The 15,094-nt window shown below is 44.9% G+C and overlaps 1 protein-coding gene across 17 annotated transcripts in view; it reads left to right on the top strand.

The window, feature by feature from the left end:
* eif4g1b (eukaryotic translation initiation factor 4 gamma, 1b) overlaps positions 1-15,094 on the top strand; it is a 41,094-nt gene that overhangs the window by 25,675 nt on the left and 325 nt on the right. For 8 of the 17 annotated variants that reach the window (XM_078956555.1, XM_078956553.1, XM_078956552.1 and 5 more), the window contains 23 exons: positions 83-173; positions 2,104-3,096; positions 3,201-3,289; positions 3,938-4,130; positions 5,267-5,400; positions 5,764-5,889; positions 5,973-6,371; positions 7,097-7,243; positions 8,256-8,492; positions 8,577-8,681; positions 9,514-9,792; positions 9,889-10,000; positions 10,076-10,190; positions 10,261-10,448; positions 10,519-10,646; positions 11,223-11,395; positions 12,744-12,869; positions 12,960-13,041; positions 13,257-13,355; positions 13,511-13,645; positions 13,965-14,046; positions 14,124-14,264; positions 14,365-15,094. The exon at positions 14,365-15,094 is cut by the window's right edge and continues 325 nt beyond it. In XM_078956555.1, the coding sequence (XP_078812681.1) occupies positions 83-173; positions 2,104-3,096; positions 3,201-3,289; positions 3,938-4,130; positions 5,267-5,400; positions 5,764-5,889; positions 5,973-6,371; positions 7,097-7,243; positions 8,256-8,492; positions 8,577-8,681; positions 9,514-9,792; positions 9,889-10,000; positions 10,076-10,190; positions 10,261-10,448; positions 10,519-10,646; positions 11,223-11,395; positions 12,744-12,869; positions 12,960-13,041; positions 13,257-13,355; positions 13,511-13,645; positions 13,965-14,046; positions 14,124-14,264; positions 14,365-14,546 (4,356 nt within the window). In that variant the 3' untranslated portion in view covers positions 14,547-15,094. The remainder of the gene's footprint in view (positions 1-82; positions 174-2,103; positions 3,097-3,200; positions 3,290-3,937; positions 4,131-5,266; positions 5,401-5,763; positions 5,890-5,972; positions 6,372-7,096; positions 7,244-8,255; positions 8,493-8,576; positions 8,682-9,513; positions 9,793-9,888; positions 10,001-10,075; positions 10,191-10,260; positions 10,449-10,518; positions 10,647-11,222; positions 11,396-12,743; positions 12,870-12,959; positions 13,042-13,256; positions 13,356-13,510; positions 13,646-13,964; positions 14,047-14,123; positions 14,265-14,364) is intronic. The other 9 variants (XM_078956559.1, XM_078956557.1, XM_078956566.1 and 6 more) reach the window with 4 other exon arrangements.

Genomic DNA, 15,094 nt, shown 5'->3' with positions numbered 1-15,094 from the left:
TGTTCTTGCAGAGAGGGAACTTTTTAAAGAACTTTCTGAAGAACATCTCTGCCTGTTTTTAAATGCACACGTTTCCCAACAGACGGCCGTATCTGCATCAGAGAGGACCGCATTACCCCAGGCTAACGGTGAGAGCCTCGCAGCTGCTGCAACACCTGCACTGGTTCCACCAGGTAACTGCTGCACTTTAGGGGCAGGTTCTTCCAGAAGCACTGTGGGGTTTTTCAGTTCATGCATGTTTGTGGACAGAATTAATGGGTGCTCAAATGCTGTTGTTTTTTTTGACACAGTTTAAGCATCTTTCTACCCCTTTTTAAACTTTTCCAAAATCATGGTCTTGAAGTCAAAATGTGAGTTAGGTGTATTTTCTGAGAACGACTTTGCTGTAGCGGCTTTTTCTGGGTCTCTGAAATGACCTTGTTGGGATTTGGCTCCTTTCTGTCGGAGGACATTCTAAAACCCCAATGCAAGGAAATCTCAGACTGGAATAACTTAAGGAGGTCATGGGGGCAGTCCATCACCACTGTCTGTATATGAAGAGCAGGTTGCAGGCTATCCTCGACAATGCAGATCACCTACTGCACAGGACTTTGATGTCTCTGAGAAGCAGCCGTAGTTACAGGTTTTATTTCACTGCATTGTAGAACTGAAAGGTTCCGCAGACGTTTTATCCCAGCCGCTAAAAGGAATTAGAATAAGTAATTAGATTTTGTCAAGCATTTCATGAGTTTTTATAATATCTTTTTAGGAAGCATTTTATTGTTTATTATATTTTACTTCCAGTTTTGATTGTTGTATGTGTAATGTGTACTGGACAGCTGAATTTCTCCTGATGCGGATGATCTATCCAAGTTATCTATCTGTATGAGAACTGGACTCAAACAAGTATTACCTGCTGGCTCCAAGAAGCCAAAATCCCATAGACTTCTATAGAGAAATAAACCGCCATTACTCAGTATTTCTATTAGTGAGAATAACCATTCCTTTTACCCTCCCTTACTCCACTGGTGTGTGAATGCGAATGAATGTCCCAGTAAAGGCCAGAGGGGCTATTGCCTTGTACTGGCAGCCACGCCTCTTGGTAGTTTGCCCCAGGGCAGCTGTGACTACATCAGTAGCTTACCAACACCAAGTGTGAATGAGGAGTGAATGAATATTGGACACACATTGTAAGCACTTTGAGCATCAGGGAAAGCACAGAAAAATCCAATCCATTATTTTTAACATGATCTGGATAATCCTCATTTTTTTCATGATATTATTTCTGGAGTTAACATAACCTGACCAATCAGATGCCTTAATAAAAGTAGGTGGAGCTAATTGGTGATTGGTTACCGTAGAAACTATGACTCATCTTTCAGTCGGTCCACATATTGTTGATGTTTGCAAAAACAAAACCAGTTCAATCAAGACCCTAAAAAAGAGTTTTTTTTTTAGCTGTGAACAGTGATGGGAAACGAATAGTAATACCAGACAAAAGGGGATGCAGTCTAATTTACCGAAACAAATCAGTGGAGCTTTGTCTGCTCTGCTTTAAAGAAAATAACAAGAAAGCGTAAAAAAAAAAGCCTCAAAGATGAACCTTAAATCAAGGAAAGTTTAAATTGACCAGGAATTTGCTGGTCAAGTTGGTCTATGTTACCTTTCGACTGCTTCAGGTGTACTAAAAGTAGTAGCAGCTGCAGTGTAGAAACTTCCTTTATTCTGTTTTCATAAAGCTGTTTTACCAGGTTTCTCTCTGAACTAAGATGACAAACTGTTCTTTTTTTCTTTTTTTTATTATTATTCATGATGTTCTTGGGTTTGAATCAAATCAGACTTTCATGCTGGTATAAATTTAAGAGTAAGTAAGTACAAGGTAGCTATAGATATCTTTAAAACAGTTGGATATGGTCTCTGTGTGAACACTGAGATGTTCGCATGTTAAAAAATAAAAACAAAATAATAAAGTCAGAACCATTCTGGTTACAGTTTCTTTTGCCACGTGGGATTGTTGGTTTTCAGTTGCTTCTGTTTCTGTGAAGAACAGACCCGGATAAGGAAGAACATTAACATCAGAAATTCTTTTTATCTCCCCCCTTCCCCCCCTCATTTTTAAAACAGATGACAGGGGGAAACCTGCACCTCCTCCTCTGTCAAACACCCCCGAGCTTGATAAGAGCAGCCCCGCCCCCACGGAGGCCACCTCCTTTGACTCAAACATAAAGGCGCCGGTGGCTCTGCATTTAGAAACACCAAATTCATCTCTTAACACTGTTTCCACTTTTGGACCTATTTTACCGCTTTCAGACACCATGGCTGCTCTCCACCCTCAAAGGGAACCCATCCCAACGCCTCTGCCGGCTCCTGAGGTACCTGCATACCCTGCCCCCCTCCCTGACCCAGTCCCCGCCCCCTCCATAGAGAAACAAATAGACGAGACGGATGTAGAGAAACAAGAGGAAGACCTCAAAGAAACTGAAGCTGAAGAAACTCAAAGCTCTTTGGACGTACACAGTGCTCCGCCCTCTGGCACTAATGGAGTGGAGGAGGTGGAGCCAGAGCCCTTGTCAGTTGTGTTACCTGCTTTTAGTCTAGAGGACTCAGTGGAGTCTCCCATCGTTCAGCCTGAGGAGCTCTGTTTGCCCAATGGGCTGCCTCTCCCAGCTCCTCAGGATCCCGAAGCTCTCGCTGTGAACACCGCAGAGCGTGATGACAGCCCCATTGCTGAGCCAGAGGTCAGCCAGACGTCCCCAATGCAGACCTCTGTGACTGAGGCACCACCTGCACTAACTGTCCAGCACATACCTGTAACCACTGACCTGTCAGCATCTCTACCCATTGCTGAGGAAAGTCCTGTAGAAGCTGATTCACAGACCCTACCTGCTCAGCCTGAGGATCACGATGCTGCAGCTGAAGAACCTCTGGATGCTCAGGAAGATGTTCCAGTGCTTCAGTCCAGTGTTGAAGAAGTGATTACACCCCCCTCAGAGACATTCTCCATGCCTGACAGCTCGCAGGAAACCCTGCCCACCTTGCCCACTCCACCCGAAGAGGAGAGAGAAGTCACTCTTCCTCACACCATCTCCTCTGCCCTTGTAGAAACGTCTATGCAAGGTTAGTCTCTGATTTACTGAGATTTCCTTCTAAAAACCTGTGTTTTGTTGCCTCGCAGCAGAACTGATGTCCTGCTTCTTTCTGCTGATTGGTCTTTTTTGTAGCTGCTTTGTCAGTGCCAAAGAAGAAAAGGAAAATGAAGGACCTCAACAAAAAAGAGGCAGTTGGAGATCTCTTGGATGCCTTTAAGGAGGTCTGCACTCTTTTGCCTCTTTTATTCAGTGTTGCTGGCAGAACGGGATTTTGTATGTTTTGCAGCTGTTTCTGTTGGCTCATTCTGCTGTAAGAACATGGTTTTATCCTGTTCTTCCCTCTGAAAAACAACTTGCAAAACTAAAGGTTTTGCAAAATCAATGTTTAATTGTAGAAAATGATGACTGACAATCTGTTCTGCATTTTGCTAGTAATTCCAAAGAAATGTTAAAATCAACTTTTCTTACAGGTCACACACATCTTCATTCTATCCATCCATGCATCCATCCATCAAGGCAATTCATGCATCATTCATCCATTTATGAAACTATATATTCACTTATCCATTCATCCTTCTATCTATCCACACAGTCATCCAACCATCCATCTATCAAGTCATTTATCCAACCATCCATCCATTCCACCCATCAAGTCATTCATTCTATCCATCAATCAAGTCATTCTATACATTCTATACATTATCCATCTATCCATTCATCCATCCATCGGGCGGTGTCGTGGCATTTTTAACACTAAAATCCATAGAAGTAAAATGAGGGGAACCACTCTAATATTTTAGTTTAGTAAAACTGCTTTCTGCAGTAGGTGTTTATTTTGGGTCCAAGTCAACTTTCACTTCGTTCCTAAGGAGCAGGTAGTCGCCCCGCCAGAGCTGGCCCCTGCCCCCCCACCAAAGGCTCAGCCCCCGGCCACATCTCCTGCTGCCCCAGAGGAGGCAGACCTGACCTGGGAAGATAAGGAGGACAAGTTTGATGCTGAGAACATTCAGCCTGAATCTCCTACATCTAACAACTCTGACAAGAAGTACCAATACAAAGAAGGTGAGGGATGAACTGCTGTACATTTGAGACTGAACGCAGTGTTTTCTGACATTTTATCCTGAATCCACCTCACCTGCACATCATACAAATAAAATTATCATTAGCCACAAAAGGTTCAGGGATTTTTTTGGTTTTGCACATACCAAGATTCAAGATTCATTTATTTGTCATTGCCATTAAAACAACGAAATTGGGTTTGGAGCATCAACAATCACCCTTATTATTTCAAAGCTGCAAAAAAAAAAAACTCTGATTCATCAAATGAATACCCAATAAATAAATAACCAAAGTGCAACATCAGTACAAAAAGAAGCACAGCAAGAATTAAACCAAAATAAGACCTTCAGTGTATACAGGTGTTGAGTCAATAGCAGCTTAATGTTGATGTGCAGCAATTCAAAGTCCAGTTCAGTTATTTCAAAGTGGATATGGTTATTGTGGAGGTGTGGGCTACAGTATAGCAGTCTGTTGGGATATGAAGTGGGGGATAAGCAGCAATGCAATTCACTGTGTACTCGCATGAAAAGGTTGAAGAGGGGTGGGGGGCGGTTGGTCTGGTTGTTTTGGCCTGGATGACCTGTACCTCCTTCCTGAGGGCAGCATGTGGAAGAGATGGTGGGCTGGATGGTGCTGGTCCCGCAGGATGTTGTGGACTCTTTAGGCAGCAGGTGGTGTAGAGGCTACTCATCTCTGGGAGGGTGGTCCCAATGATTTTCCGTGCTGTTTTCACCACCTGTTGGAGCCTTTGCTGATCAGCCTTTGTACAGCTATAAAACCACACAAAAAATCCATATGTCAGAACACTGCTGATGGCACAGTTGTAAAAGTTCACCATCAGCTGCCTGGACATTTTCGCAGTCTTTAGTTTCCTCAGGTAGTGCAGGCGTTGTTGGGCCTTACCCACCACTGAGGCAGTGTGTGGCCCCCAGATAAGCCAGGAGCCACTATACATGGTTGTTAAGGTAGTCCATGATGCAAGTCACAGGAAGATGGTTTCATTGGACAACAGGTCACTAAGTAGCCTCTATAGTTGCCACCAGCCTGACATAGATCAGTGTGTGAAGGACGCTTCTGCAGTGAAAAGTCATCAGTCGGAGGTCAGCCTGAACATCTTCTGCTTTGTGTTTTTCTGACAGAACAATGGAAACCAATCAACATGGAAGACAAGAAGAAATACGACCGGAATTTTCTTCTGGGTTTTCAATTCATCTCTGCAAGCATGAACAGACCTGAGGGTTTACCAGCCATTAGTGACGTCGTCCTGGACAAGGTTCAAACATTAGCCCTCCAATAGCTTGTCTCTTCTATATTAACCACACCTTTTGCTTCTCTATGTAGAAAATCTCTGTTTAATAAATGGCTTGTGTAGAATTTTGACTGGTAAAGTCAAACATGTATTAACAAAGTTGGACTTCAGACAGAGCTGTATTAAAAATATAGCAACAATAAAACAGGCAGGCAGACTGTTTGAAAGGCCACTATTGCCTCTGCAGACTGAAAAACTGAAGCATTCTCTGCTTCCAAAGGGATTTCTTTCTATGGAAATGCTCATGTGGAGAAATTTGTTTCCTTATTAGAGTTGGTGGATGTTAATTGATGGAAAAACACTTGTTGGTCAAAACATTTCTTTCAGGCAAACAAGACTCCTCTACGTCAGCTGGACCCCAGTCGTCTACCAGGGATGAACTCTGGGCCGGACTTCACACCATCTTTTGCCAACCTTGGCAGGCCTGGCATGGGAGGAGGAAATAGAGGACCAGTGAGCACATTTTCTCTGTACATGGAGACAGCAGCCCATCACCAGAATGGTGTTCTAATGTGGCCAAACCTCTTTTCTCACAGCCTCCAAGTATGGGTATTGGAGTTGGTGGCCCCCGCCGCTCCCAGCAGATGCAGAGGAAGATTTTTATCACAATGTCCTCTAACGAAGACGTGCAGCTCAACAAGGCAGAGAAGGCCTGGAAACCGTCTGTAAAGAAAGTCACTCCCAGCCGCGTGGCCGAGGACGTTGACGAAAACGATCCAGAGAACATGAAGACCCAGGAGTTATTCAAGCGGGTCCGCAGTATTCTCAACAAACTCACCCCCCAGAAGTTTCAGCAGCTCATGAAACAGGTGATGGAGCTGACCATCGACACGGAGGAGAGGCTGAAAGGTGTCATTGACCTCACCTTCGAGAAGGCAATTTCCGAGCCGGACTTTTCAGTGGCTTACGCAAACATGTGCCGCTGTCTTTCAGGGGTAAGCAAAGACACATTTAGGAAAAACATGGATGATTGTTGAGATGTAGGTTAAAATAACAGGATAACAGTAGCTTTATTTAAAAAGTTTCCACAGCAAACATTCGAGTTGAACACCATTTAAATGAGGAGACCTTCATGAATGTGTGAAGTCTTACAGTTCCTTGGAGGCTTGTACGGCCACTTTAAGGGATGTTATGAAAATGTAATGTACCATTGTCATGCCAGTAGTAAGGCATGGTAGTAAGAAATGGTACATTTTGTAAAGAATTTGTAAGGCAAATGGAAGTTCCACACACTTCTGACATACAAGTGATGTTGTTCGGTATCCTTACGCAACACCAGCTGTTGGTAAGATGCGAGTACTCACCGCGGCATAAGTGTTCACTACGCCCATAGCATGCCCGTAGAAATAAAAATGCACAACCATTTTCTCTCCAAGGGCTCATTGAGCGGTCTACAATCTTGCTCTTTTATACCCACGTGGCCGTACAGGTTTGCCCATTTTTCACCTGCAGACAGCCCGTATCCACCCGTAAGGACAGTTGGGACTAAAGCTTTAGCAGCAAATGCAGTCTTTGTGCTCATGTTCACAGAGCTTCACAGATGGTTTTGCTTGCCTCAGACGATGATTTCAGTTGTGCTGTTGAGCTGCCATTTTAATTCTGTAGACTTTGATCTGTGTTTTCCACTTTTTAAAAGCTCCATTCTCATCAATCGTTTCAGCTTAAAGTCCAAACCACAGATAAGCCAGGAGCCACTGCAAACTTCCGCAAGTTGCTGCTGAATCGATGCCAGAAGGAGTTTGAGAAGGACAAAGATGATGATGAGATCTTTGAGAAGAAGCAGAAGGAGCTGGATGCTGCATCAGGGGTACAAGCTTTGGTTCCTAGACATTTTTTAAAGGAAAACAGATGTTTTCATAACCCTTATCAAAAAGTTATACACTTTAAGTTTATTTTATTAAGTATACCTGAGTATAAGCATAGCAAGTATACTATAGATCATATGCATGTGGTATAGGAAGTGGAGTAGCTGAATATGTCTTTGGATTTGGTCGCACGGGGGGCGGTTGTTCCCTGCCTGCTCCCGTGTGGCGTTGGGGGGGGGTTCCGGCTGCCGCTGCTGCTGCGGCGGGGGTCTTGGTGTGGGCTTGGCACTCTCCTTCCTTCTTTTCACATTCCACCATCCATTTTAGAAGAAGATAAACACTCATCTGAACACAGGTGTTAGCTCACCTTTGCACTAAGAGTTTGCGTGATAGAATGAATGAAATATTTCACACTAGTTGGTTTTAGAATGCGTGTGTGAACACTATCTGTTTTGTGTACATGTTGACATGTGGACATTTTTGCAGCTAGCAGGTGTGTTGATAACATTTGAGTGTGTGTGTGGACAGGCCCCGCCCTTTTTGTACTACATTTGAACCTTACCGTAATGATAAACAACCAGTAAACCTGTCTGCTCTATGCTGCTTCATTGTCTTATCCCCCCTCCCCTCCTATTATCACCCTCCTAACCCCCCCCCCCCCCCCCCCCCCCCTCTCTCTAACATCCCTCTCTCTTCTTCCCTTCTTTCCTTTTCCGTCCGGTCCAACACCAAAGATTTTCAAACATGGTTGAAATTAATAAAGTTTGGCCTCAATTACAAAAGGGGTTTATTCAGACATACCTCTGGTTTGTCTGAAGATGAATAACCCCTCTTGTTAAAGTAAAATATGTCCAACACAAGAGGCCCTCAGCTCTCATCTGCCTGCCCAGCTGTTGGACAGGACAAGTAAAAAAAGAATACGTCTTTGGAGAGACCAAGAATACTTGTAGTATACTTAAACAGACTACTTTTTCATTTGGAAACACTAACATTTAACTCAAATTTACCTTTCAGGGGGAGGAGAAGCAGCGACTAACTGAGGAGCTAGAAGATGCTAAAGACAAGGCCAGAAGACGCTCACTGGGAAACATCAAGTTCATTGGTGAGCTGTTCAAGCTCAAAATGCTTACGGAGGTCATCATGCATGACTGCATTGTAAAGCTCCTCAAAAACCATGATGAGGAGTCCCTGGAGTGCCTCTGCAGACTCTTGTCCACCATTGGCAAGGACCTCGACTTTGAGAAGGCCAAGGTACTAAAGAAAGAATCTAAAGAAAACACTTGAATCGAGAAAACACAAAAATAGAGTTTTCATGAAGTATTGATTTGTTGTCAGCCTCGTATGGACCAGTATTTCAATCAGATGGAGAAAATTATAAAGGAAAGGAAGACGACCTCCAGAATCCGCTTCATGTTACAAGATGTTCTGGACCTCCGACGGGTAAGTCATGATTGAGACTCCTCTTATGTTCAGGCTGCACAGCTTTGTAGTTGTGTTGAGGTCGCGTGCCTCTGGCCTGGAGACAGGAGTCTTTCTGAGGCCCAACATCTCTAGGAGAGGTAAAAGAAAGCTCTTTTGGAAGACTTCACATCACCATAGGCATTGACAATGATACCTGGAAAGGTGTGATCGAGAGGAACAGCCTCGTTTTCTGAACCCAAGTGGTGTTTTGTTATTGAGACTCTGTGTCAGTAATGGGACACTCACTTAACTCTCGTTAGTTTGCTGATCACACACTAGTGAGGTCAGATCTCAACGTTCTATAAAAGTGTGATTTATGCCTCTATGTTTTAGTCACTAGGGGTAACATAAAATCATGTAAGACCTCCAACACATGGCATGGAGGGATGTATGGATTTCGATTACTTCCCTCTTAACACTGCGTCCTGCATCTTGTGTGTTTGCTTTGGATGTTTGAGAACTTGATTTAAAAAGACTTGTCCCTCTTTCCCCGTCCTTTGTGGGTTTTGTGTCTGTTGGATGCTTTAGCCCGGAGACATACACACCGGTCCTTCAGCCCTGGCCTGTGCGAGTCTCATGGAAGGGCTTAGAGAGAAGTGTGCTCCTCCTCAGCTTTTTAATGCAGGGCAGCTCCCAAACACAGAGCTACTCTGTGCCATAGGCTGAGACAGGCATCTGCTTATCATTAACATACTTCTGAAGCAATATTTATCTGTCTGATTGATACTATTCTTCACCTCAAACTGCTACGTCCCTCTGAAAGGACAGAAACCCACATCGACTTAGGGCTTATCCATGCTCTCCCCCACAGAACAACTGGGTACCCCGGCGGGGGGATCAAGGCCCCAAAACTATCGACCAGATCCACAAAGAGGCTGAGCTGGAGATGCACCGGGAGCAGATGAAGGTGCAGCAAGCCCTCATTTCCAAAAAGGAAACCCCTGGAGGCAGGATGGGTGGAGGAGGTCCTGGCCGGGGGGGCCCTCACACCCCAGGCCGCGGGGCTCCTTCTCAGGATGAGGGCTGGAACACGGTTCCCATTTCCAAGAACCGGCCTATTGACACCTCTCGCCTCAGTAAAATCACAAAGGTCAGAGCAGAGGCTTTTTCTCCGCCTACAGGCTGATGGACTTAGACGCTGTTTTCATGGAGAACCAGGTTCTAATGCTGTTCCTCATCTTTGCAGACTCCTGTTCTTGACTTTAACAACCAGCTGCTTGCTCCAGGAGGGAAAGGCTCGTGGGGGAGCTGGGGTAAAGGCAGCAGCGGGGGCACCAGTACCAAACCTGCAGATCCTGGTAGGTTTCCTATCAGTAAAAGAGGGTTTTGTTAATCACATGGACTTGAAGCTCATGCAAGTCCTTCACCTTCAGGCGCAGAGTCAGGGAGCCGTCCTGCCACCAGCACCCTGAATAGGTTCTCCGCCTTACAGCAGGCTTCCTCTAATTCAGGCTTTTCTGTGGATTCAGAGCGCAGAGTTCCTCAGAGGTGAGTGAAAGATCTCCAGCGTGGTCTGAGGAGGAATCTGTCCATCAACGTCCAACACCTTTACTCGCAGAAACAGCTCAAGCCGAGAGAGAGGCGACCGCTTTGACCGGCGAGACGAGCGGGATCGAAACAGACTGCAGGTCACCAAACGCAGCTTTAGCCGGGAGAAGGACGAGCGGGGCTCGGCCAATCATCTTCCCAGAATGCCAAGCTCTGACCATAGAGGCAGCAGTGAAAGAGCAAAAAGCAGAGACAATGGTAGCTGCTTCTTTTCAATATCACACCTGCTGTGAATCGTTGGTTATTAACATAACATAACATTTTATAGTGAAGCGGGAGACAACTGCCACGCCCCCGCCCCCCCAGAACATTACCGAACCGGCCCTGACAGAAGATGAGCTGGAGAAGAAGTCCACAGCCATTATTGAGGAGTACCTCCACATTAATGACATGAAGGTAGGTATGACGCTCCTTAGAAGAAACGGTTGATAGTGATGTCCAAAAACAACATTTTCTGCTTTCTAGTCTTTAGCTTTTGGTTCCAATTAGGCCTGTACAATATACCGCAAATTTATCGTTATCGCGATATCAAGCTGTGCAATATGCATATCGCAAAAGTCATCACAAATCGCAATAAATGGTTACCTTAAGTATGCTAAAACAATCTTATGGCAGCTTGAAGCATTTAACGAATCAAATAAATCCATTTATGCATTTGACCAATCGGATGGACCATTTTATGTTAGATGTTTGCATCCTACCTCGCCGAGGTTCATTTGGAGTATACATTTTAAACTGTTGCAGTGAAATGGGAATGAGGCTTTTGGTTGTTTTGCTATTTGTTTATTTACCGCAAATTATATCGTTATTGCAATATTGATCACCCATATCGCATATCGCAAGTTTTCCTCATATCGTGCAGCCCTAGTTCCAATCATAGTTGGAGTCTCACAGGGGATTCTGGACATGCAGGGACTTCTCCAACAGAAGTTTAGGATGAAGAAGTCTACCAACATGTCTGTGTCTCTACAGGAGGCTCTGCAGTGTGTGCAGGAGATGAACTGCCCTCAGCTGCTCTTTGTGTTTGTGCGAAGCGGGCTGGAGTCCACGCTGGAGCGCAGCACCATTGCCAGGGAGCACATGGGCCTGCTGCTGCACCAGCTCCTGAAGACCGGCATCCTCCCAACGCCACAGTACTACAAAGGGTCAGCATGAACCAGACTCCAATGTGTGAAACATGAACAACTTTAGGTTTTTAACATAAACTTTTCTTAAGACGCTCCATACACCCGAGGTGGATCTTCATTCTGTCTCCATGCCCTAGTTTTCTATTCATGCATTACATACAGATATGACCTAAGTGGGAAACTCTTTGTGGGCTATGGATGGACCTGTAAGACAAAACCATGACTCTCCACTCAGCCATGAAAACAGACAGCAGGGCTGCTGGTTGGTTCATGTGTAACCCTTGTGCTCTCCTAGGCACTTTAACGTTGGGAGTTGGGTCATCTAGACCCACTAGACAGTGCTCTGAACCTTTTTTCTTCAATGATTTGTGATCTTCACTGGTGTCCATGGATTACATGAAATCTTTCCACCTTTATCCACCTTTGTCATGGTAGGGAGAACACGTCAAAGTAAGGGTGGGGTCAGCTAAGATTGGTGTCCAATGCAAACCCTAGTTTTTGTCTCTCACTTCGTGGACCAAAGACGCTTTTTTTCTAATCTTATTTTAGTGTACCAGAGGTGGGGAGATTGGTAAAAGAATAAATACAAACAAAATAGTAAAATTTAGGTTAAGATTGCTCTTGTACCAGAAAGCATGTATCCCATAAAACAGTTAGACTGGTAAAAAAACTCTAAAAATCAATCCAAAAGGCTGGTAAAAGTCAGAAGATTCTCTACTAATAGTCCACGCTAAACAGGCTGGGAAACGTTCAATTAAAACCAGTGTGCAAGAGGTAAAAGATGCACGCATGTTAGGACAAGACACCAGACCAAGCAGCACGTCCTTCAGGATCTGTGACAGCAGGAGCCGCCGGCTCTTCTCTCCGGGTGCTCTCAATCTTCCAGGTGCAGTTCTGCAGAGGCCAGTAATCTGTCCTGAACACACGTTCACCTGAGCGTCTCCAGCGGCACACTTGCACTCTAGGAAGGGCTCAAACCCTGCTGTTGCAGTGGTTGAACGCGACTCTCAGGTTTTCCTGGTGTACTCTTCTCACCATCCACAGCGGCTCACCGGCTGGTTGCTGCTCCTTTTAGACCTCCCCCCTTGTTTCCTAAGCTCCCCCTTTTGTGCTTCTTCGACATGGATCCTCTTTTCTCCACAACACTACTCATCAAGCGATAAAACAATGTAAAACAAAAATTCCTTCTATAAACCTTTAAACACCAGGCAGGTAATAACAATCCATGCAAGAGATTTTGGAGGATTTGAAAGACGCTGCCCCATGACATCAGTTTAGTACAAATATTAAAATGTCTGAAATGGCCTCAAACGATCCAAAAAGAATAGAAATGTTTTGTAACTTTTTAAAATGTGAATGCCGTTAGGCTTCAAGAGATTCTGGAGGTGGCTGAAGACATGGCGATAGACATACCGCACATCTTCCTGTACCTGGCCGAGCTCATCACTCCCATGCTGCAGGAGGGGGGCATCCCCATGGGAGAGCTGTTCAGGTCAGTTCCAGCTCCCACACAGGTTTAATATCAATGCTGTTCTGCTCTGAGTGCTGGTTGGATGTTAGATTTACACTATGCGTTCTCCAGGGAGATTGCAAAACCTTTGATCCCTCAGGGCAAAGCTGGACTGCTGCTGGTCCACATCCTCACCTTACTCTGCAAGGGAATGGTAAGAGCGGATCACCGCAACCTTTTCTGATGCTGTAACATCTTCTGATCCTGATCTGAAAGCTTTTTTTTTTGTCATTGCAGACTTTTTCTGAAATTTTAATCGCACAATAACTCTAAGTTTGATGATATTTTGAACAGAATCAACAAAATAATCCAAAAGAGAATCAGTTTGTTTATTTAATGTGTATCTGACACTCTTGAAACTCTTGTCAGAGCCATAAAAAGGCAGGCACATTGTGGAGGGAGGCGGGTCTTCGTTGGACAGAGCTTCTACCCGAAGACGTAGACATCAACAAGTTTGTTACTGAAAATGTGAGAAAGTATTTACCATCAAAATGTCATGTTTTCTTTGATTTCATTAAAGGGATATGTAACTAAGATGAAACCAAGCATCACAACTCCTCACACACAGGAGGATTTCACACTCGCCACACTAACTCTGAATCTGGACGTTCCTCTGTCTGCAGAACGTGGAGTTCACGTTGGGCGACGAGTCAGAGAAGAGTGAGCAGAAGGAGATGAGCGCCGCCGAGCTGACCAAACAGCTGGACAGACTGATCCAGGACAGAGCGGACAACCAGAAGATCTTTGACTGGGTGGAGGTTTGTCTCTCAACAAACGATGGATGAGTTTCTGATTCTCTGCAGCACACACACTCTCACTCTACTGTAACTAATGCACTTTAAGCACATGTCACGCTCCATCTCAGGTACAAACACAAAACCTGCATCCCAGTTTTGAAAGTCTTTCTGCTTTTCAAAGCGCTGCTTCACTCTGTGCTTCATTGCATTACAGTCAGAGAATCGAACTTTACAATGTTTGCACCAAGTCAAAGTGGTTCTCACTGGTATCTGTGTGCAGGAATCGCATGTTACTTCCAGCTGAGTTTGTTGCTTTTCTCACAAGTGAATTTTCTCTCAGGCCAACCTGGACGAGCAGCAGACGTCCTCCAGCCTGTTCGTTAGAGTCCTGATGACCTGCGTCTGTCAATCAGCAATCATTTGTGAGCGAATCTCCTGATCAGGACTAATAAGAAAGTTGTAAGAAAAAAAAAAAAGCCTAAAAGTCATTGGTCTGCAGGTGAGAACCCGTACAAGGTGGACAGCGAGCAGATCAAGCTGAGGGCCAAGCTGCTGCAGAGATACCTGAAGGACGAGCAGAAGGAGCTGCAGGCGCTTTACGCCCTCCAGGCCCTGATGGTTCAGATGGAGCAGCCCGCCAGTGAGCAGTTCCAGCAAACGTCTGCGCTGTCATGCAGCCAAAATGATGCTGAAAATGCTTGAGTGATTGGAACATCAATCTTTCTGCTCCTCTCCCTCAGATCTGCTGCGGATGTTCTTTGATATCCTTTATGACGAGGACGTGATCAAAGAGGAGGCCTTCTATAAGTGGGAGTCCAGCAAAGACCTGGCTGAGCAGCAGGGCAAAGGCGTGGCCTTGAAGTCCGTCACCGCCTTCTTCATGTGGCTCCGGGAGGCCGAGGATGAGTCGGACAACAGCTAGGGGGCGCCGGGCGGGGAACCCCGCTGGGAATGTGGACGATTCAGGAGAGTCTGAATCCATCTGAAGTCCTTCTGCATGAACAGAAAAAGAGGAAAGGATTCTTCAACTGGGAGAAATTGCATTATAGATCGAACATTCGATCTTTTTTTTTTTTCTGGATTTCATGTGAACAACAGAATGTCTTTTTTTTTGAAAAAATCAAAAACATAGAAAAAAAACCAGGATTGATGGAGAGAATGTGAGGACGGAGCGTGACCTTCATTGGATGATGTCATGCCGTCTCCTCAGTTATTAGCTTTAGTTTCGCTTTCGCTTGTCGTGGCAAAACTATCACAAGTTATTACATTTATGACGGATATTAATAAACAGCAAGAAGGACTTCGCGTCTATTTTTTTGAAGAGTTGATGTTTGAATGGAAATACAGCAACTGTGGCTCCATGGGACGTTCGGATGGAGACGCCATCGTTGGATGAGTGAAGTTTGTTTTTACTAAGGTTGAAAGGAAGGCTCCAGATGAGGGGGCAGTCACTGAGGAGGGGGGCTTTGA

This window comes from Oryzias latipes, chromosome 13 (assembly GCF_053564925.1).
Source record: "Oryzias latipes strain Hd-rR chromosome 13, Olatipes_Hd-rR_3.1".
NCBI classification, from domain to species: Eukaryota; Metazoa; Chordata; class Actinopteri; order Beloniformes; family Adrianichthyidae; genus Oryzias; species Oryzias latipes.
This window is presented reverse-complemented; position numbering and strand designations above follow the sequence as displayed.